Source organism: Leptonotus elevatus, chromosome 1, assembly GCF_054856555.1.
Source record: "Leptonotus elevatus isolate MCC_2025b chromosome 1, RoL_Lele_1.0, whole genome shotgun sequence".
Classification (NCBI taxonomy): domain Eukaryota; kingdom Metazoa; phylum Chordata; class Actinopteri; order Syngnathiformes; family Syngnathidae; genus Leptonotus; species Leptonotus elevatus.
In genome coordinates, this window is record NC_141239.1 from 14,499,077 (window position 1) to 14,521,840 (window position 22,764).

Sequence of the window (22,764 nt, forward strand, 5' to 3'; positions counted from 1 at the left end):
CTGGCCACAACATTAGGTACACCTGCATCTGCTTTTCTACAGCTTGGATGACTTTTCTGCCTGATGTTGGATCCAATGTTTGTATTCTCTCTGGTCGAATTTTAGGGAAGATTCTACAACACTTATTTACTGCAGTTAATTTTACAATGTGTGTGTGTGTGTGTAGGCAGCAGAAAGGCTACATCGCCACCCAGGGTCCACTGGCAGAGACCACAGAGGACTTCTGGAGGATGCTGTGGGAGCACAACTCAACTATCGTGGTCATGCTCACTAAACTGAGGGAGATGGGCCGGGTAAGGACACACTGTGCACACTACAGTAAATCCAGTTGCTCAACTCGGGGTACTTTTTTTTTAATCTCCATTTCAGACGGGCTTATTGGGGTAAGGTTTCCAGAATCCAAAAGCATCATCATCATAACTACAGGGGGAAAAAATGTCATGCACTAATGGGAGATCATTAGTATTTACACATACATTAGCTACACCTGCATAAGCTAATGGGATCCAATACAAAGCTTTGTCAGCAATTCTGCCTCTAAAAACATAATACATTTTTGCTGAAATCATGCGCAGACTGAAATGTAAGACAGCTTGAGCACTTTTGTTCCTGTCAGTGGTTTTCTAGCTAGCTATGCCAACACCCCAAAAGTGAGTGCCTTGTTGTCGTGCTGTGATGACCAGGTAGAATTTATTCAAGCCAGCAGTTAAAGTTGCTCTATGTAACAATTTACCCCAAAACATCTTTACAATAGCCTTTTTATTTGACCATTTATTACTGAAACATCTTCTAAGTAGTGGATTAACACCTTAGCTCAGGGGTGTCAAACATATGGCCCGTGGGCCGGATCAGGCCCACAAAGGGGTTTAATCTGGCCCGCGAGATGATTTTTAAAGTAAAAAAAAAATTGTAATGTCCGCCCAATTAATCAGCTGGCCACAATCAACACATATAAATTTGTAATTTCAGAAGCAATCCTCAGATGAGCAATGCAACTTGTGCACGGATTTCTCCTGGATGTCATTATTTTACTCACAACGTAAAATTCTGGTTTGTTTAAAAAAATAAATAAAAATAAAAATTTAACATAGACCAATATAAATCAAACATAAACATGCTAAATATGACACACATTCAATTACTGCTAACACAAACTCATATGACAAGGATTAACGTCTTTGTAACTTCATTAACTGCGCCACACAAAGCATTCTGGGAGCAATATATATGCAAAACATGTAGATATAACACGCCCGGAACTCATACAGGCAAAGTGTTGCCGCGCCCATTTGCATTTGTGTTATTTTTTGGAACAATATAATTACAGTTGAGCCCCACAATTTAGGGCTGGCCCGCAAATAGCGAAAATCTGCGTATAATTGACGGCAATTGTTTTTAAGGTATATACCATGATTTTACCACTTGGTAATATATTTTCCTCCATGTGGCCCCTGAGCTAATATGAGTTTGACAACCCTGCCTTAGCTGTTCACACTTGGTGCCCCCTGCAAGCCTCTGGCCAATAGTTTGCAGACTGGATTGGGGTTCGAATTTCCTGCCCTCTGTCAGCGGATGTGACGTCATGTGCACATTCTGGATTTGAAGGAATACTAAAAAAGAAGAACTAAAAAATATATATATAAAAAAAAAAAAAGATAGTGTAGTGTCATTTTTCGGCCACGGGTGTTCAGTAGCAATTCGACATTCCATTTTCTCCGCAGCTTTAAGTGTTCAGTATCACCCCTTCCATTGTGGGGGTTACTTTCCAGATAACCACCATAATAAGTAGTAGGCAAGTTTTTTTATAGCATTTACAGCACTTAAATGTAAAATAATAATAGTAATACAAAAACATTTAAATGCATATAATATATTGAGGGACAAACACGCACTGTTTTACAAAGAGTGTACCGATCTCGCAATGTGTTTATTATAGTAAATATGATAAATTAAACTAATCTCACAATATACATCAATAATCAAAGACTCAAAGATGTCAATTATAAAGTTAACCTATTGCGGTCACTTTCTGTCAATTTAAAAAGCAGTATTATAGCAGATGACATTCAACAACAAAAACTAAGCTGTGCTGACAAACAATACAGGTACTTTTGTTCTTATTCCTTCACATGTACACTGCCACCATCCAGTGGGCAACAGTGGAGTTACACCCAATATAAGTGAATAGAATTATTAACTGTACAAAAAAATAATAATCAGTGAAATAGCGGGACCGGGAACCTCAAACGTACGATGGAAGGGGAGGTTAACTGTATACATTGTGTATGTGTAGTCCTACGAAAAGATACTCAACGTAGCATCCATTTTTTTCCAGGTTGAAGTATTTGATTGACATGTGTCAATTTAGCAGGGCGTGGTTTCAACGCATTCGCTTGTCACAATTTTGAAGCCTCATTTTATATAATAATTTGGCAAGGCTGCTATCAACACTCTTCATTCTAGCATGTCAAATTTAGAAGAAAAAAAATGTTCACTTTAGAGGGACTTTAAGGTGTTAGTGAGTGACAAGCTATTGAAATTATAATTCTCACACACACATTGCTATGCAGCACACTAATAACACCACTGCAATTGTGTGTGTTTTGTCTCAGGAGAAGTGTCACCAGTACTGGCCCGCCGAACGCTCCGCCAGGTACCAGTACTTTGTGGTGGACCCCATGGCCGAGTACAACATGCCCCAGTACATCCTGCGGGAGTTCAAAGTAACAGATGCCCGGGTGCGTTTCCCTTCTGCATGTTTCGATTCCACTTTTGCATGTTCAAACAGCAGCACCTTGACAATCGCACCGTGTTCCAAATCTGTCAACATAATACGGAGTCAGCGGCCCAAAGCCATGTCCTATCGACCCGCGTTACCTCATTTGTATGTCAACAGGCAAGTCACCTGAGATTATTCATTCAACCATACTGTCGGTGGAACGGCCGACGTCTCATGTGCGTTTTGTGACGGCGCGTCCGTGTGCCAGTCATAGATAACTCCGGTTAAGCCTGTCCTGCCCAGACGCCACATGGACAGATGCTGTATTGATCTCCATTAAAGAGGAGTCAGAAAGGCTGAGCGGAGGAGAAAAGATGTGATTGCCTTCAGAGTGGCTGACAATAGCAGTTCGCCACAGCCGCTGGTCCGGGCTCAGATAACTGTAATCATTAGAAGCCGAAAAGGAAATTGCCAGCCACTGGACACGCAATACAACAAGAACGTCATTTTTATGACATAATCTACATACTGTTGTTTCCTCAATTAGATGTTGCATTGTGCCCTAAATTAATAGACATCTAGAACAGTGTTTCCCAACCTTTCTTGACTAGACAAAAGTTTTACTCAAGTACTGATACTTGGGAATAACAAAGTAAAAAGTAGCCCATCAAATAATTACTTGAGTAATAGTAAGTATTCTGTGGGGCGGGGCTACAGGTACTCAAGTACTGAGTAACTTCTGATTGATTTTTATTATTATTATAAAACGGGAATATGCTAATTCAGATATTGCCCAATTACATCACTTTAAAATAATATAGGTACATTTTTATTATTATTAAATGGCCAAATTTAGTCACAATTAATGGTATTAACTGCACAATGCACATACAAAACTGTATAATAGGCTCACCAGGCAAAAATTATTCATATTTATATCTATTAAAACTAATTTTATTATATTTTCACAGATGGTTTCACCCACATTTATTACCAATGCTAACATCTGTTTCATAACTCAAAAACAATTTGAGTTCTGCCAGCTTTCATCTTGATCTTAAATGCTGTGCATATGTTACAGATTGCTTTTCTCACTGCTCATTTTGAATGCACACGACCTTTCTACAGCGAGCTCGAACGGGCCCGAGTGGGTCAGATGAACTGCAATTTGTATTCACATGCTGCTTTGAGAGAGAGAGAGAGAGAGAGAGAGAGAGAGAGAGAGAGAGAGAGAGAGCGAGAGCGAGAAAATTGCATTTTTGCAAACAGCCCAAAACAGCCACTTGTATATTTATAAAGTTAGAGCGGAATTGTTGTAGGCTGAAATGCTGACATGTTCAGGCAGTCACAACTGACAACACAGGACAGGCTGTTCTTTATCGAACTCCATCCATTTTCCACACTGCTCATTTTGACTTGAATTGTGCTTAACTCATTCAAACCCCCAAATGTATAAATATTTTTTTTATACTTTGTCATTCACTCCCAAAAACATATTTATACGTTTTTATGGGGGGTTATGCTAGAGCATACAGAAGGCTTTGATGCAGCCTCTGAATTGAAGAGAACGGTGGAAGCAATGGTAGTTATTACAAAAACGGCCAGCAGCTGGCAGCAGAGTATAAAAGATCAACAAGCTGTTTTAAACAGATTTGTGAATAATAATGATACTTAGCTATATTCTAATGCTAAATGCTGCAAAACAGAAATAGATACAAAAAAAGACTTGAATCTTTACTTTGGTAGGTTCCATGTTTTTATAGCAATAGAACACAATATTCTGTGAGCCTTGCAAAATCAGTCAAAATCCAGTAAAACAGCCGGGAGCGAAGGGGGTTGCTTCAGTGAAAATGGCGTTAAAAATTAACCATATACTGTTTTGTGACTCTGTATTTTCACCACTTTGTGAGAACGTCATGTGAGAAGTGTCTTATACAACTTTCTATCTTACCCTCAGGACGGCCAATCACGAACAGTCCGCCAGTTCCAGTTCACTGACTGGCCCGAGCAAGGCGTGCCAAAATCGGGCGAAGGCTTCATCGACTTCATTGGCCAAGTGCACAAAACGAAAGAGCAATTTGGCCAGGATGGACCGATCTGTGTGCATTGCAGGTGAGTCGTGGCACATGACCGTCCTCCTTCAGATGGCGCTCGGGTTCAACGATTGCTATTTCGGCCGCAGTGCTGGCGTGGGTCGGACGGGGGTCTTCATCACTCTGAGCATTGTGCTGGAGAGGATGCGCTACGAGGGGGCAGTGGACATTTTCCAGACTGTCAAAATGCTCCGGACGCAGAGACCAGCCATGGTGCAGACGGAGGTACATCCATATCTTATTCTCACAGCAGCCTTCGCAATTCAACTTTTATTTGACTTTTTAATGATACAAGGACTGTATTAAAATATTTCAGATCTTTACATGCCATTAGAATGTCCCCCCCCAAAAAAGCAGTTGCACGAAAAGGCAACAAAAAAAAGGCACTTTATAAAAAAATACTACGGCCAAATCCAAATTCAGATGTAATATCATTACATTTGAGCCAGTGGCGTGCATAGAGGATGCATGAATGGGCAAGGGCCCCGGGCATTCACCTGAGGAAGGGGGAGGGGGGGACATCCACAGCAAAGCCCCGCTAACACCCCCTAAGTTGTGACCTGAAATTATGCTTTGAACTTATTCATATCGGCGCTGCTATGTGAAAAACTCTTATGACAATTTTTTTCATTTTTGTCATTTGACATTTCAAATATCAGTTTATTACCAAAAACACAAAAATTTTACTCATATTCCACAATTTAATATTAATCAGAATGTCATGTTTAGACTAGTGAGGTCACATATAACATATTATTGTCAAGAAATGTTTATGGTTGACTTCAGCTTTAAAGAAAAAAGATTAGAAGAAGTATTTTTTGTAAGTTTTATTTCTATGCAAAATAGTCATTAAACCTTTTTTTTTTTTTTTTTTTAAAGCTCAGCAAAAAAGATACTTCAAATAGAAAATGCTTGTCTTACCTGCAGGACGAGTACCAGTTCTGCTACCAGGCTGCTCTGGAGTACTTGGGTAGCTTCGACCACTATGCAACATAAGCGGCGACACAACGGAAAGAAGACGAAAAGCCCAAACGGAAAGATCCACACCAACAAGGACAACAACAACAACAAACAAACAAACAAACAAAAAAAGTACAACAAGTCTGTGTCTAACAACGGCCACGCTCTTCCTGCTGAAGAGCCGCGCTAGACTCTCCATGTGTAATCCATATACTTACCTCAGTGTTCCAAGTGTGAAGGACGTATAATAATACATATGTGTCGTGGTCAGCTATCTCCAATACCAGTGAAATGCGAGAACAGGAATTGACGATTCTCTCTGTGTATACGTACGAAAAGAAACACACGCAAAGAGCCTGGATATTTGCTGCACCCTTCATGGGCTTTTTATCCTCAACTTTGTATCTATTGGTTTGGTGTACTCATGGGTTACAAGAGGTCGACGTTTCTATGTGTACGTGAGTCTCTTTCTAAGGTGTCAAAAACTGCTGCTTACCAAAGCAGGCGGTTCGCTTCTGCCTCACTTGGGACTCGACCGCGACACCGAGCGAGTGGACCTTCCCGACACCCGACGCACAGTGCCAACACGAGCCGATCACGCGTGGCCCTCAAACAGGAATTGTGATGTCAGGCCCAAGAGAGACTCTTGAGAATTCCGGACCGGGCTGGCCGCCGTCGTCCGGCGCCTTCGACGAAGCTTGCTCGCTGTTTCGCTTGTGTCGCTCCTTCATCGTCGTCCTGCTCCTCTTCCTCATGCCAGGCCCGTTTTGTCGGCTCCAGTGGGGGCTCGTTGGCAGGGATTGCTGTTTGAAGACTTTTCCGATTTTGTCTCATGTTTTGTGTGTGCGTGTTTTTTTTTTTCATTATCATTGCCTTACGCTGATTTGTGTTTTTAACATGCTGCTTCGCTCACATGCTTAAATGCTATTATCGTACATAATGTTAAAATGAGGATGAAAGCGGGCCTACTTGAAGTGCACCACATTGTAATTCAGTCTCAATGGATGGCGGGCAAAAAAAATATTTCGTACAGTGGTGCCTTGAGATATGAGTGACCCGACTAACAAGGTTTTTAAGAAACGAGACATCATTTGGATGATTTTGTTTGTTTGTTTTGCAAAAAATAAGTATTTGGTAAGAAAATGAATCATTCTTTTTCAAAAATATTTTTATTGCCACTCATGGTGGAAGTTTATTGGCAAAATAAACAAAATAAAACAGAATTTACACATATATTTCAAACCACCAATAGCTCTGCTTTAGGTAAGTCTGTTTAGCTTAATGCTAACAAACAATGCAAAATGCCATAGACGGGCTAACGCATAGCATGAGTGTCACACTTTAAGCAACTGATATATCAATACAAATGATGGTGCACACAGGCATTTTCTTTATCCTCAGCCAAAAACATTCATTTTACACTCGAGTCATTTACAGTAGTTGTGAAAGTCTTCTTAGTTTGTCTCTTCGTGACTATGCTACACTGCCCCCGGTGGCCAAGTCACACACAGCAAAAGGAGTCACAATGAAATAATCATGAAGCACAAACTATAGTTTTTTGTTTTCACATTTTTGGTTTGTTTTATGAGGAACCTGGATCGGATTAATGACATTTCCAATGTCTGTGTTTTAAGTTACAAGTGTTGTCACGATAAGAAATCCAAAGTGAATATCGAGGCACCACTGTACTAAAATTCCCTCCCTGCCACTTAGTTGACCCATTAAAATTCCATGTACAGAACATCCCGAACCAACCGATGCGTCTCCTTGGCGCGGGGGTTTAATTTGTCGGATAATCATGATGAAGTGATCCCCGCGTGGTGGCTTGAGCAGCACAGTGTTGTCACTGCAGCAAATTGACCAGATCGAACCCAATTTTGTACATACGGTCCGACGACACGGCCGAGCACAAGATATAACGGCGGGATTGGATGTGATGTCGTTCTTAATGTCGCAAAAACAAGCCTTATTGTGTCATATTTATTTCATGTGACTTTTTTTTTTGTAAAGATATTTATGAATCTATTTTGTTACGCTTTGTTTTTATTGATCAATTTGGAGTATTTAGCTAGTAACTATAACCAATATATGTGTTTGTTTCATTTTGGTGGCGTTATGCTTCTTTTTTTTTCTTCTTTTTTTACTTCTATTACAAAGTATGCCCTCTGTGTAGGGTGCTCTTTCATACTGATCACTGATGTCCAACTGTTATCTAGAAATGTATTTTAGAGGAAGACCTAGTTTAAGTTTACAGCGGTGACCTTTGGATGTCCCCACCCCACCCCACCCCCCTCTCCTGATTGACCACCATAGCAACAACGTGGGTAACCATAGCAACAAGGTCAGGGGGCATCAGAGGAGACGCTCAGATGTAGTTTGCTCAAGCACACGGTAGCAGGTGTATTTTTTGGGACAGATGGCTCAGCTGCACACTTTACTCGCCCTGCATTTTAAAAATTATTCCGATATGAAGTCGATGTGAGGTTTAGAAGTCTTGACAGTGCGTGACATATATGAACATATGTAATTCCTTCGCTTTCTAACCAATTGATGTGTCAAGAAAAACTAGTGAGGATGCACACACGAGGCGTAATGATAAGTTTGTGTGTTGAGGGCCATCCTCCTTCACTTCTGTACCTGTTATTTCCTTTCCAACATAGATGTAGATATAATATCTTGACTTTGTATTAAAAGCAGATGATTGGATATACCGCACAATAGAGTTCGATTTATTTTATTTTTTTTTTTTTTATTTTTTTGGTCCTCGTTTGTGTTCTCCGCTAGGTGGAGACAAAGTTGCCACCTGGCTTCTTTTGTATTTAGCCGCAAAGGTTGTGTTGTACATTCCATCCGTTTGCCAAATTTACCGTAAACCTGCTGTCATGCTTCACAATAGTTTCAGTCTTAGGTCAAAAAGAAATTGAACTGCAAAATAATACATGTTCAACTGTTAACTGTTAAATGACACTATGAAGCTGGAAAATCTGGCTGGGCGATATTTCTGGAAAAAATGATCACATTGTAGGCTAGGTAGGCCTATTCTGCCGACACTGATAAAAAAAAAATGTTTTTGTGTTTGACTATAATAAGAAAACAAATATTAAAGGAGGGAGAATAAAATACAACCATTCATAGGGAAAATAGCCTACCATTAAAGTTATAGTACAAGTACAAAAAAGTAGGCAATATGTGAATGTAGCCCTTTGTATGATAAACACAAGTAAGTTGATAAAAGCAGGTAAATGTGTAACGTAAGCTCATTCATTCATTCATTTTCCAAAACGCTTATCCTATATGAAATACCGCAATGGGCAAAAGTCCCCAGACCACAAAAATGGAGTTAGCAAATAAATATACGTATACATTTTGGCAGCACCACACTAGTAATGCACTTTAAGCGTTACCTAAACCTTATAAACATCAATATATTTTCAGAAATTGCATCTTACACTCTAAAAACAGTTGGGTCAAAAATAACCCAACAATGGGTCAAAAATGGACCGATCCTCTATTTCGGTCAATTTGACCCAACTTTGAGTCAAGAAATTGGTCTTTTAGTGTAAAACAAATCATAAATATTAGTCAGATCCTTTATTTGGGTTAAAAAAAAGGGGGTCATTAGAAAAAAATTCTGACAGAAGAAGGGCCACAAGGGGGCGCCAGTGAATGGTCTTGGTGACTGGTATGGGCAGCCTTTGCGAGAGAGCGATACCTTGACACCTTGGTCCTCACCCATCCCTAATATTTATATTAATTTTAAATATCCACAAATCTTCATTAATTACACTTGCAATTTAAGTAATCTATGGATCTCTGTCATTTATATTGCTAATTCTCAAACTATTTACACCAAGTCCCACCTAAAAAAAATTTTTTGATCTTCAGGTGCTACAATTATGACCAACATTTGTATAGTAGGCCTAAGTGTGCATCACAAATGTGACCGAGATGTTAGTCATCAACCGTATAAAGCCTGAACCATGAAATATATGAGAGAAAATTCAGATTTTTTGTAAATAGAGTATTTATTGGTCCTTTTGAACAAACTTCTTTTTTTTTTTTATCAACTTCCACATTTGACTTTTGATATGTGTCATATTTGATACGTCCGGTCACAATGCTTTGTATTCATACATTTATAACTGTGAAAAAATAGATAAATAGACATATCAACCATATTAGTATTTCCAAAAATCAGAAACAACATTTCCCTCTATTGATAAATAAGTATAGGTGTATCTAGTTTTATCAATTGGGGCGATCTTGCAAGGTCGTTATAAAAGCCATCAACTGTGTGATACTGCCCTCTAATGGATTATTCATGCAATGCATGTGTCAGATCATATACATCAGGGTTTTAATGGCAAAAAAATATTATACTCATGAAATAGAGGGCTCAAAATGTCTTGCATTTAATGTATATTTGGCTTTATAGGGTTAAAAAAATATTCTATATATATACATCCATCCATTTTTTTTACCCCTTGTCCTTACAAGGGTCGCGGGTATATATATTTAATATTACAAATGTATTGAATGTAGAAGTCTCCCTCCCTCTCCCTCTCCCTCTCCCTCTCTCCCTCTCCCTCTCTCTCTCTCTCTCTCTCTCTCTCTCTCTCTCTCTCTCTCTCTCTCTCTCTCTCTCTCTCTCTCTCTCTCTCTCTCTCTCTCTCTCTCTCTCTCTCTCTCTCTCGTCTCAAGTTAAATACAACTGAACTGTACTTGGTAAGTGAAATGCTTACTTTTTATTGGCACTCTTTATCGGACAGGTTTTGATTGTACAATGTGGGAATTGTTTTAGCACAAAACCATTACATCAAACTGTTTCTGATATTTTGGATAATTTATTTTCTTAGATAGATCTTTTGGTGTTAGCAGTCATTGCAATAGACACATTAGAACATGTGACACCACTTGAGGATAGTAATATATTTCCATTTATTCATATTGACATTTATTACAGTGTGTTTCTTATCCACCACCCACTTTTGAACATTACAAGACAGCGAAAGGTAAGAATCGAGATAAAGGTGCAAAAACCGGAAAGTTTTGCGGTTTTACCATTCGAGTGACAATGGTACCAATGGAATTTCCCAAGCCCCAAAATAATGATGGCACCAGCCTCTATAAGTAGGAAATAGGCTGCCATAGCCAACAGCCAAATAGAAACACACACACACTTTTACTGCTTTTAACTATTACTGGTTGAGCCAGGAGGTCGCGTTATATGAACATTTTAACATTGCTAAAAAAAAAAATACTTTATATATAATATTTCTCTCTTTACAACACAATGATGTTATTCCAAAATTCAAGACAATTCCTGCAGGTGATTTCTGAGCAATTCAAATTGTCGAGCGATTGTGTCACTGTGGTGACAATTGCAAAATACCAACGACATGACAATCACTTTAGGGAAATCTAAAAATACTTGCACTGGTCCCCGTAGCAGGTGCCGGATTAAAAGTGTTCAACTGACATAAAGGTAAAAAGGCAAAAGGTCAAGTAAGCTTTATATTTTCGCTTTGACTCCAAACGTGCTGAGAAAGAATCATCATCAAGATTGAACGCCTGCACGCGCACATTCCACTAATAAAAACCATTGGGCTGAAATTAAAAACATTCCAGTCGTGAGAACGTCAAAGACGGCCGCTCTTAAGACAAGGATCAGCACACAGATCACTCGAGGAAAGTTCAAACCATTTGATGCCGGATGTAGGAGGGGAGGGGAAATTATATAACTGCAATGATTATTATAAAGTTCCACTAACTGTTATAATAATAGGACTGAATTAACAGTTTTTAAAAAAAATAGTCAGAAAAAGTACTCAATGAAAAACTACTCTATTGTTGAGTAACTTTTTTTTTTTTTAATTGGATCACGAATGTCAACTGGACAAAATATAAAATAGGAATGTGCAACATCAGATATTGCCCCAAAATATCACTGAATTAAATCTTTATCAAATAACACAGAATAAGCCAAATTTAGCCACAAGATATGTTCATAAATTAGCTTTATTTGTTTCCACTCATGAAACAGCAATTTAAAAAAAATAATGTGTCAACAAGCAAAGCTAACAAGTGCAAAATGTTTTATCAAAAGTTCTTGTGGGCTGAAATGTGCATGACTGGCATTGCTGCTCTTCTTTTGTAGTCTGTAAAGTAAACATCGATTGAATAAGAAGCCACGTGTTTTCTTTTCTGACTGCGATTTGAACGCCATTGTTTCCAGTGTTGCTTCCGTCACGCTCGACATGCTTCACTTTGAAAACGTTGCCTCGTGTGGAGCCTCTGCTCATGAAACCAATTTCTCTTTGTTTGTTGTTTGTTTGTTTGTTTTATCCCAGGCGTGTGAGGTAATGGTAATGGTAATCCATGGTATTTCCATCAAAGGCAGCATGTACCTTAATAATAATAACAACCGCAAAGAAAAGCTCAAAAATAAATAAATAAATAATCAAATCAAATAATACAAATACAGCAAACGAAAAAGCACAAAAACACGCCATGAAACAAAAGGGCAACAACAACAAAACTAATTTTAAAAAACTAAACCAAAACACAAGTTTTCAGCTTTCCTTCTTGTCCAATCAGTTTTGTCATTTGTTCAGGTGTTTTTGTTTTTTTGATTTTCTGTTGTTTAGCCTGTCGTTGTTTTGTTTAATTATTTGTTTTGGTTTTGTTTCTTTACATTTGCTGTTGTGTTTAGCTTGCTGTTTTATTTTTTATTTTATTTTTTGTGTGTGTGTGGGGGGGGGGGGGGGGGGGGTCCCATTTGCTATTGTGTTTTGTTTTTTGGTATATTATTGTGTTAAAAACATATTAACAACAAAATAACATCAGGACCACGGTAGGTACCAACTGAATATTAGGCCTATATAAGTTTTTTTTTTTTAAATCTATTTTCATATTCATGGCCATTAAATTTCCACTGCCTCAAGTGGCTTCTGGTGTCCATTAAATCAGTTTTTTTTCCATTGGACAAATCTTACAGCACACCACCAAACAAATGATGATACAAATGTTGTTGATGTTAAGAAAATATGCATGGAATAAAACAGAACAGAATAGAAACCCTTGCTTTTTTTAACCATCATATTTCAAATACCGTTTGATGTAAGGTTCAGTGTGCATTATTTAGTGACATCTAGTGGTCTACCAATAGAATGCAATTATTTTTAAGCACGCATATTACAGTACCTTAGAGAGACTTCACCTTGCAAGCCTATACCAACTACTACTAATTATTATTTGGCGTGTGTGACTGAGTGAGCCAGCAGCCCGGTGAGCAGGAATTAGCCGGAGCGGCTATCAAGAGCAGCTAGCGGAAGAAGGTAGTAAAGCTGAATCACGGCACTCAGCAGGCCCCAGTTATGGAAGGAAAGCGACGGTAAGTAGTGGGTTTTTAAAATAAAATTTAAAAAAAGATGTCACTAAATGTTACACTTACACTTTAACCATCAAAATTGTGTTCAAAAAAAGGTGAGCATTTTTAAATTATAACACAGAATATTTTTTACAGGAAAAAAAAAAAATCTGTGTTAGGATTGGTACAACTATATCTGTATTCTTGTACCAATTGAGTTTAATATGGATTTTCCTTCCACGTAATAAACTTGCACCGATAAAGATATGTGATTCTGGATCATTTAAAAATACCTCTGTCAAATATTGATAGGGCTGATTTGATTTATTACTTACACATTTTTGAATAAGCAAATAGGATAAGGAGATATGATAAAATGACACGGCTTGATGTCTATCAGTGCTGGCTTAGCTGGTTGCCATTTCGTGACTTTAGTGCGGCTCCCGGTGTGGTAACCAATAGCAACCGTTGCCAAGGTAGACAGAACCAAAACCACGCCTACGTTCGTTATAATTGGTTGACTTCTGGCAAAATCGCGCTTTCTCTCACAGCTGATTGGCCGGTCCGGCTTGTTGTGGGTTGTGGTCTCACCTCGTGTATGTTCTCACACTGTTCTGCCTCTCGCTTACTTACAGGAATTAAGCCACGGACAGGTGCCCTGTGTTTGAACACTTTTTGAATTATTTGGTGTGCGCGTGTGTGTGTGTGAGAGTCTATTTGTGTGTGTTATGTTTCCACGATGAGTCTGAAGAACAGGAAGTTCTCACTGGACAGCTCCATGTAAGTATGTTACATAAGGAAGTTACACTCTTTTGTCCCGAACGCGAAATAATCACTGCAGCAAGTACAATTTAGTTGTTAATTTTTTTTTAAATGTAATATATTCGCATTTATGTTTCATTAAAAACTCTCATTTTGGTGCAATTTTTATTGAATGTATGAACAATACATTTTTAATTGAATTATTATTAGTACTTTTTTTTATTTCCGGTAAGTGCAGTGTTAATATTCAAACCATATTACAGTGTTTAACAATAATATTGAATATACTCAGTTTTTAGGAATAAAGCGATCTTTCTTGTTTGTGGATGAGCACTATGCTATTGTAATTTTGGTCATAATGTCGGGTCTTGATATTAAACGTTTCTTCAGACGGCTGCGCCTGCTATAGCTGAACATGAGGTGCACAGAAACATTGCTGAAAGCAAAGATTTCGCAAGCTGCCAATCACATTCTAGATCAGGTTGGGCAACTTAATGGGCAAACGGGGCCACGATTTGTATCAGTCTGACTCTGGAGTCGACTGGGGTGGCCACATCGAACTGTGTACCAACTAATTAGATATATATGTATAACAAAAATGTCATTTTAAATAAGGAAATAAGGACCTTCTTCGTGTGTCACGGGGGCAAAATAACACAGCTGGAAATGGGCTTCTCTTGTTTGTGTGCTTTTTTTAACAGTTTTGGAGTAGTGACTTTGGTTGAAATCGTTCATGGCTGATAGCGTCTCAAAGCAAAATAGGCAGATCGTTTTGCCTTTAAATTCATTGAATTTATTATCTGCTTCTTATTTTACCCGAAATACACCATTTTCTTGACCTAACCGCCAGGACCCTTGTGGTTGGAGGTGCTGGTAAGCTATGTCTGCCATCTAGTGGTGGACACTGTTATTACAACTTAAAATTTCGCAGCTACAGGAAGCATTTTTATTTTCAAAAAGTAATCAAGGGCCACTTTCACTCTGAGTATGCGGGCCAGTTGACCATGCATGTTCTAAATAAATGTCCAACAAAGGTGGAAAGAATTTTCAGCTCATGGGCATAGACTAAAAACGCTTTCTAAATTTGAAATTATTATTTTTTTACTTGCTTAGTTATTGCCACATTAAAAAGTAATGCTTGAGATGGCTGGATCGATCAGTGAGTGGGTACCACAACTGACTTTAGGCGCAGTGATCAGGGTTCAAATTCCAGACAGGGTGGATGGTAACTGGAAACACATTTTTTTGGTAGCTTTGACTTATCAGTATGGGCAGTTTTTAACCCCTGGTTGGTTCAAAATCTTGAGCCAACGTGCTGGGTCAAAACCTCAAACCATTGTATATAACCCAGGGCGGGCTTGCTATTTCACCCAATTTGGGTTTCTTTTGATTCAGCGGTTCTTAAAAGAGTGCAGTAGTTAGCAGAGCTGCGTGTGCGATGTGCCAAATTCAGGTACATCCAATGGGCAAAATATGATACAACATTTAGGAAACACATTTTAAGAAACCAATATTTAAACTGGTATGCATGCAAATATTTAGCCACTTATAATAAAGTCTCAGAGTTTCATGATTTGACTACATTGTCCTGATGACTGAAGCATGTCATGTTTTGTCCAATTTTCCCTTTTTATAAGTCATGATTTACAGTACCAATCTTCCCTTTCTTCTATCTACTCAGCTCCCACGATGCAATAGTACACTTTCGCAGAACCTCTACCCATAAGCCCATTAAGAAATACAAAGCAAGTGCAGAGGACGGCGAACTGGATATCCAGGAACTAAATCCAATCTTTGCAACCGCAAGGTAGACTCCACGTGCATCGACGAGGAAGCAGGGCATGTGTCATGTCGTGTGTGAATGTCGTCTTCTTATCTGCGTCCTGACATCTTTTGTGTCCTCAGAGAGAAGACTGCAGCGGAGGACAGCGCTGATCGGCCAGATGGGCTCGTCACCAAAAATGTACTTCCTCTTTCTTTCAGTCATATTATGGCAGCTTTGCCAACATACGTTCTTAAATGTCCTCATTAGAGACTCTTCATTTTGGCACATCTACACAATCTACTGTGACGCGGGGCCACATTTGATTTGGAAAACAGACAGTTGGGCCGTGTCGTTCATAGATGAGGTCAAAATAAAGATGAAAAAAAAAAAGTCAAATAATAACCGCCCCTTACTTGGAAAGCCTAGTAGTACTGATATTAATTCATATTTGTGGAGACCGGGGTCAAGTTGCATTTTACAATTTTAAAAATGTGCAGAATTTCACAAGCTGCTTCATGTTAAAGATTAGATAGCTCTTAATATGAAAAGAAAAATGCACTGAGCTGTCACCGATGTCTTACAAATGCAATTATGCCATCTAGTGGCAGAATAATGACCTCAACACAAATCAACTCGGTTTTTTTTCAGTACAGTACACCTTTTTAATTTTAACTCAATGTTATGAATTATTATGAAATTACTGTTCCAGTGACTAAAAGATGCGGCCATGTTTTCTATTTAACATTTATTTCCCCACTTTAATGTTAACAAGAGTATGAAAACTTGTGCCTAATGTTGTGGCCAGTGAGTGTATGTTAATGCAAATGTGCTTTCCCTCCCCCCCAGAGTTTTCATAAACACAACGTAAACTTCCATAAAATCTTTCAAGAAATCCCAGAAGGAGAGAACCTGACGCAAAGTGAGTCTTTTTAAATTTTTTGGATTGCAGTGATTTTCAAAATGTAGCGGGCTGTCGTAGCTATGCATACAGCCTCTTTTAAAAAAAAATTAATGCAACGCAATCATTTGTTTTTTCCACAGCGTTCACTTGCGCTCTGCAAAAGGAAGTGATTTATCATGGGAAGATTTACATTTCGGAAAACCACATGTGTTTTTTCTCATCCGTGCTACTCAAAGAGACCAAGGTAAGCGTCGTAACCAAGGACGGCGGAAAACGGTTGACCTCGTCATGCGGTGCTCCTGAGCAGGCCTGTGGATGTTGCAGGTGGCGATCCACAAATCCAGCATCCAGGAGGTGAAGAAACTGAATTTGTCCAGCCTGTCGATACAAACTACTGATAACGAGAAGGTCAGAAAATGATTTTGCATTCCATTTTAGGAGTTAAACGCGAATAGTGTACTGTGAGACTTGTTAGTACGGCAATATTATAAGTCGTTCTTCGCAAAGGATAAAGACTATATGCCTGTGACTACGCAGAACGTATTTGTTAACTGTACATTTGAAAAGTATCCTCATAAAAGTTGCACACTTCAAAAGCACTCGGTTAATTAAAGCAGCATTCGCCCAAACATGACTCTTGAAGGAAGTAATTTAGTGAAAAACAAAAACTTCTGTTGTGCAAAATTAATTTCCTCATTGCTGATCAGTCATCTCATGCTCTTTGTTTCTTCCGTCAGCACCTTTTCATTTATTTGAGGAACCGTGAGTTGTGCTACAATCTCCTCAAGAGCGTCGGCTCACATGCACAAGTGAGTGTAACAAATGCGTTGAGTGCATTATAGCATCAATATAAGACTATTATTATTATTATTAATATTTAAAAAAAATGTAATGCTGTTTTGGTGACAACACAGGGAAACAGTGCCAAAAACAGCCCTTCTGTCTCCTCTGCAGAGAACGAAGCTGACTCCAATATGGTGAGTTTCACATTCAGGAACTCTGATTTGCCCAGGCTGACATTTTTTTCCCATAGAAAATAATGCAACTAGTAATAATATGCATGACTTGAGCGCCCCTACTGTCATCAACGCTCTATTTACTTGCCCACATGTCCAAACCGCAGGTCTCCAGTCATTCCAGCAATGATGACAGTGTGGATCACAGTAGCAGTAGGCAGAATGGCACTTATTTGGATGATGACATGCCTCAATTGGCCAGTAAGGGTAAGACAGGAAATGTTTGTTACTTTATTGAATATGGTTCTATGGTTGACTATCAACTTGAGACATTCTTCCAAGGGTGTTCCTATTTAGGATGTGTTCGGAAATAACATGCTTTTTAAGATGAAACCCCGGGGGCAGCAAATACAATTTAAACGGCAAGGGGGCCCAAAATTGAACCCTGTGGGACACCATACAACAGTGGGGCAGAGCGGGACTCAATCAGTCAAGGCTAACAAAAAAGTTTGGTCTGCCAAATTGGATCTATTAACTCATTTACTGCCATTGACGACGATAGACGTCAAAAATGTATTGAACTATTTATTAGTTTTTTTCTACTTTTGTTAACAAGAGTATGAAAACCTAGAACATTTTTTTTACTGTACATTTAGAACAGATATAAAATTAATGATTAATCGTGAGTTAACTAGTGAAGTCATGTGATTAATTGCAATTTTTAAAAAAATTATCGCCTGATGTCCCTAATAAAAAAAAGAAGAAGAAAATATTCTTAAAAATTAGGGGTGTCAGACAATAAAAAATTTTAAATTGTAATTAATCGCATGACTTCAATAGTTAACTCACGATTAATCACAAATCTTATATCTGTTCTAAATGTACAATAAAAAAAAATCTAGGTTTTCATACTCTTGTTAACAAAAGTGGAAATAAATGTGAAACTAATATAAATAGTTCAAATGAATTTTTGCCTGAATGAGTTAATTTATTGTTTTTACTGTCTTTGTTTTTGTATGGCAAATTTTTACTCCATATACAGCACTGTATGCAGCAATGGTTGTTTAAATTCTTTTTTTTTTTATAGAAGTCAGTTGAGAATACCGATAGTTTTGACAGTTACACAAAATGTACTTTGATCTTTACTAAATATAGTGTTTGTGCTTTGACATCACCTGTTTTTGCGTTCATTTAATTGATAACGTTGCCTAAATGTTCTGAATTTCTGCTTGATTTTCACATGAAACATGTAGCATAAAAAGAATACCAATGTCAACATTTCGGTATTTTTAGTACTTTTGAGAAAAACCCATGTCATTTTCAGATTCGCGATAATGAAACACTCCTTAAAACATTGAAACTTTCTTCGCACCGAAATGTGTGTTGACTAATGGGATGCAGGCTCCCTCTAGTGGCATGTGAAATAATCACTTAATTAATGTTCAAACTGTGCATAATTTCAGGACAGTTTGAGTACAGTTCATTTTCATTTAATATCTTAAATAAAACATTTTATTTATATCCAATTTTTATTAAATTTTTATGTTAAATAAATTTTAGTTGGTTTTTTTTTTCTCTCCGATATTTAAGCACAATTGAATTCAAGCTATGTGTGCTGTTATTAGCTATTAGGTGTTTTCTTGCCAATGGCACCCCCATTCACATACACGACATGCTATCTATTTTTGTCAATTTGGTGAGCAACCTAATCAAGCTCAAATTACTGAAAATGTTTACTTAATCCTATTTGAACGTCTATTAATATTTCAAATCAGTTCCCTCAACATTCTTATTTGTACCGTGGCAAGGTCCCCCTCAAAGCATATCGACAACCGAAGAGGCAGCGTCATCGCGGCTGTGGAAAATAACGGAGGACGTCAGAGCATATTTCTTCCTCAGACAAAGAGGACATTTCGGCATGGTCTTCTACATCTACTGGTTATTGTAAGTTGTCCATTGTTGAGCCTTCAACCACTGTAGGCACTATTATTAGCAAGTGACGGGGACATTTATTTATTTTTTAATTTTTATATAAGAGCAATTCAACTTGACTTGATAGATACGCAAAAAGTTATAAAGAGGTCTGCTTTCAGGTTGGCGCTGCTGCTGTTGGCGTCAGGCTACATCGTGCTCAGGATGATCGCGCTGGAGAGGCAGCTAAACGTTTTGAGTGAACTGTCTTTGAACCACGGAGAGTGAGTGCACACACATTTGCGCAAGCTTGTGCTGGTATTGGCTCAAACCGGTTTAAAACCGTTACTGCCCAGATCATATAAAAAAAAGAAAAAAGAAAAAAAAAGGAAGGGCATGGCTGTGTCTGTCTACCTGAAGAAGAAAAAAAAAGCAGGTGACTACATTCCACCACAGTCGCACCCAGGTGTGTTTGCAAAGTCAAAGTGGCAACTGCTCAGATATCTTCACGCTGCTTGCAAACTAGGAATAGAAACTTCATGCGTCTGCTGGTCTTGTCGTCTGTAGAAATGCAGGTCATTTCATAGAAATGGCAAAGAAAGACTACAAAAGATTTTGTCACCTTACTTTGGTAAATGCAGGATGTCGTATGGAAAATACGACCGTGATTTAAAAAAATATATATGATCGGTGTAAGATCTGTGAGGACTTAACCTGACTTTAATCCACTTCATGTCACAATTATTATTCCAAAATGCAATATGACAGCGCACAATTGTGCCACATGCGTCATCTGGAGTAGTTCAGAATTCATATTTATCTAATAACATGACAAACACCATAAAAATTTAAGTGAAGAAATATCATACTCAACAGATCAAGATCACAAAAGTACGACGGCATATTAGGGCTACGTAAATATATATATTTTTTTTTTTAGAGGGTGGGGGCAATATTCCAAGAAAACAACTCACAAATTTGTGAGAAAAAAATTCACAAATTTGCCACTTTATAAAGTGACAAATTTGCAAGAAAAAAAACTTACGAGAAATACACGTAGTAACGTAGCGTACTACTCGGACGTTTGTGCCAATACTTTTTGGTCGGGTTTCCAAATAAGGAGCTAGTAATTGCTTTAGCAGAGATGAACCATTATCATGTTAAGCATTCGTTCTTTGAAGCGTTGGGTACGGCCAGCGACAAAGACTTACTTTGCGAAGGTCCACACCCTGATGATCAAGCAGTTAAGGTTATTTATTAAAATATATATTTACTTGCTCATTTATGTTTCAAGAATTATTATTTACACATTCATACACTTTGGTATTTATCTGTACAAGTAATTAAGTTGATGTGTCGAATCTGCTGTTCATTCACTTGCATTTACCTAAACTATGCTAGCTTCTGATTGGTTAGTGTTAGTCAGCTGATAGGGGATCAGGAAGTGTTGTCGCTCTAGCTGCCGTGTATGACGAGTAAAGTTAAAATTAAGAATGAATCCGTCTGCATCCTGCCTTTGCATTTTATAAACAGTGTCCCATTAACCACCAACGAATCCTCACATTAGACTATAGCTACGCTACGTGTATTTATCGTAAATTTCAGATTTTTTTTCTCGCAAATTTTCCACTTCGGAATATTACCCGCCTCTGGGAAAAAAATATATTTATACGTGGCCCTAATACGTTGTCGTATAAAAGGCATGTTTGGCTAATCAAGCTAGGATGGAAAAATGTTGGTGTTATTGTGGAGCAGCTAACTGGCCCTGCGAGGCAAATTTGAAAAGGTATTGGTTAAAGAAACAATTCCATTACTAATATAGCTAAAGTTGACCCAGCACTTGAAAACAGTTGGGTCAAAAGTAACCCAATTATGGATTTTTTTTTTTAAATGGACCGATCCCCTTTATGGGTCAATTTGACCCAACTTTTTGGGTTGTTTTATACAAAATGACCCAATTTTCTGGCCAATATTTAAGAGTTGTTTTATGCTGAAAGACCCATTTCTTGACGCAAAGTTGGGTCAAATCGACCCAAGTAGAGGATCGATCCCTTTTTGACCCATTATTGGGTTATTTTTGACCCAACTGTTTTTAGAGTGCATGATTCAAAAGGCCTGAGGCAGCACATAGAGGCTAAAATAGGAACACTACAAAATCACAAGAATATACTATTTCGAATAAAATACTACATTTTCATGGGACTAATACTGTATTAAAATGTAGGTTGTAAATGTGAGTTAGTTATTTTTAACTATCATTTTTGGGTGCGGAATCCAAAACTCAGTTTTTCTCTATAATATCAAATGTTTTTTTGTTTTTTTTATACTATATACAGTAACCTGTTCTTTTTTTCTTTTCTTTTTTTTTTTTTTTTTTTATCAGATACTGACATCTAATTATATATGACAGAAATATATATGACTACAATGTTAATTTACAAAATATATTGCTACTACCTCTTAATTCCTACTATGCCAGTGTTCTGGTTGCAGATTTTAATAGTACTGACCTAACGGGATCTGAACACAACAACACACCTCTCACCACACTGTCTTAATAATGCCCGCACAAACAAGTTGCCGCGTAGCTGTAGTGTAGATGAGTCCGTCCAATCGTAATTAGCTCTTCTTACTACAATCTTAATACAGCTAATGAGTGGAATTTTGCTTATCTGGAGGGTAAGCTGTGCGAAGAAAAATACTCGACGTGCTAGAAAAGAAAGAGTGACTGCAATTTTGGAATCAGCATGACGTTTTTTTTCTCTCCAATTTGTTCCCCAGTGTCATTTTCAAAATAGCTAGAATTGGCCGTGCTTTTACCTTAAGTATAAATTGGCATTGCAATAATTTTCTTTGTGCTTGTCTTGTTTTGAAGCCGTCAAGAAACATAGCCAGGATCAACAACCACCAGCCATTTCCCCAAGATTCCCTGAGTGCTTTGCCTTTAATGAGACTGCATGTGGCGGATCACGCTGGCCTATAAAAGACATGAGCACAATCAAGAACACAAAAGAGTGCTTTTACTAAGCCCTTGTTTTCTTCAACCAAATAAGAGTAAACCGTCGAAAAAGAAATGTGTTTGTTTATAAGTCACGTGATACTTGAACAATGGAAGTTGGCTTCTTTTTTTCCAAGTTCTCCAGTAGAGGGAAGTGTTTCCATCTCGCATCACGAGGTACAACCACTTAATTTCCCACCAGTTTATCAATTCCAAGTCATTTTGCCGTCTCATCTGTTGCCCCAAATTGTAAATAAATAACTTTGTTACATTCGACCTAATTGGGTGTGTCTCGTCTATTTATTAAGTATGAACAAACCTTTGCAAGGC

The 22,764-nt window shown here is 38.0% G+C and overlaps 2 protein-coding genes across 2 annotated transcripts in view; both read left to right on the top strand.

Annotated features, from left to right (window-relative positions):
• The window catches only part of LOC147180980 (receptor-type tyrosine-protein phosphatase S-like), a 118,499-nt gene extending 110,009 nt beyond the window's left edge, over positions 1–8,490 (top strand). The window contains exons 31-35 of the mRNA XM_086075916.1: positions 167–293; positions 2,613–2,738; positions 4,677–4,831; positions 4,902–5,037; positions 5,740–8,490. Coding sequence (XP_085932042.1) covers positions 167–293; positions 2,613–2,738; positions 4,677–4,831; positions 4,902–5,037; positions 5,740–5,808 — 613 coding nt within the window. The 3' untranslated portion in view covers positions 5,809–8,490. The remainder of the gene's footprint in view (positions 1–166; positions 294–2,612; positions 2,739–4,676; positions 4,832–4,901; positions 5,038–5,739) is intronic.
• A 5,206-nt stretch (positions 8,491–13,696) lies between these two features.
• Positions 13,697–22,715, top strand: LOC147180981 (uncharacterized). Its single transcript, XM_086075942.1, has 12 exons — positions 13,697–13,921; positions 15,585–15,710; positions 15,809–15,866; positions 16,515–16,587; positions 16,710–16,813; positions 16,894–16,977; positions 17,307–17,378; positions 17,484–17,546; positions 17,693–17,792; positions 19,334–19,469; positions 19,619–19,720; positions 22,312–22,715. The coding sequence occupies exons 1-12, from the start codon at positions 13,881–13,883 to the stop codon at positions 22,325–22,327; spliced, it is 975 nt and encodes a 324-aa protein (XP_085932068.1). The 5' UTR covers positions 13,697–13,880; the 3' UTR covers positions 22,328–22,715.
• The last annotated feature ends 49 nt before the right edge of the window (positions 22,716–22,764 follow it).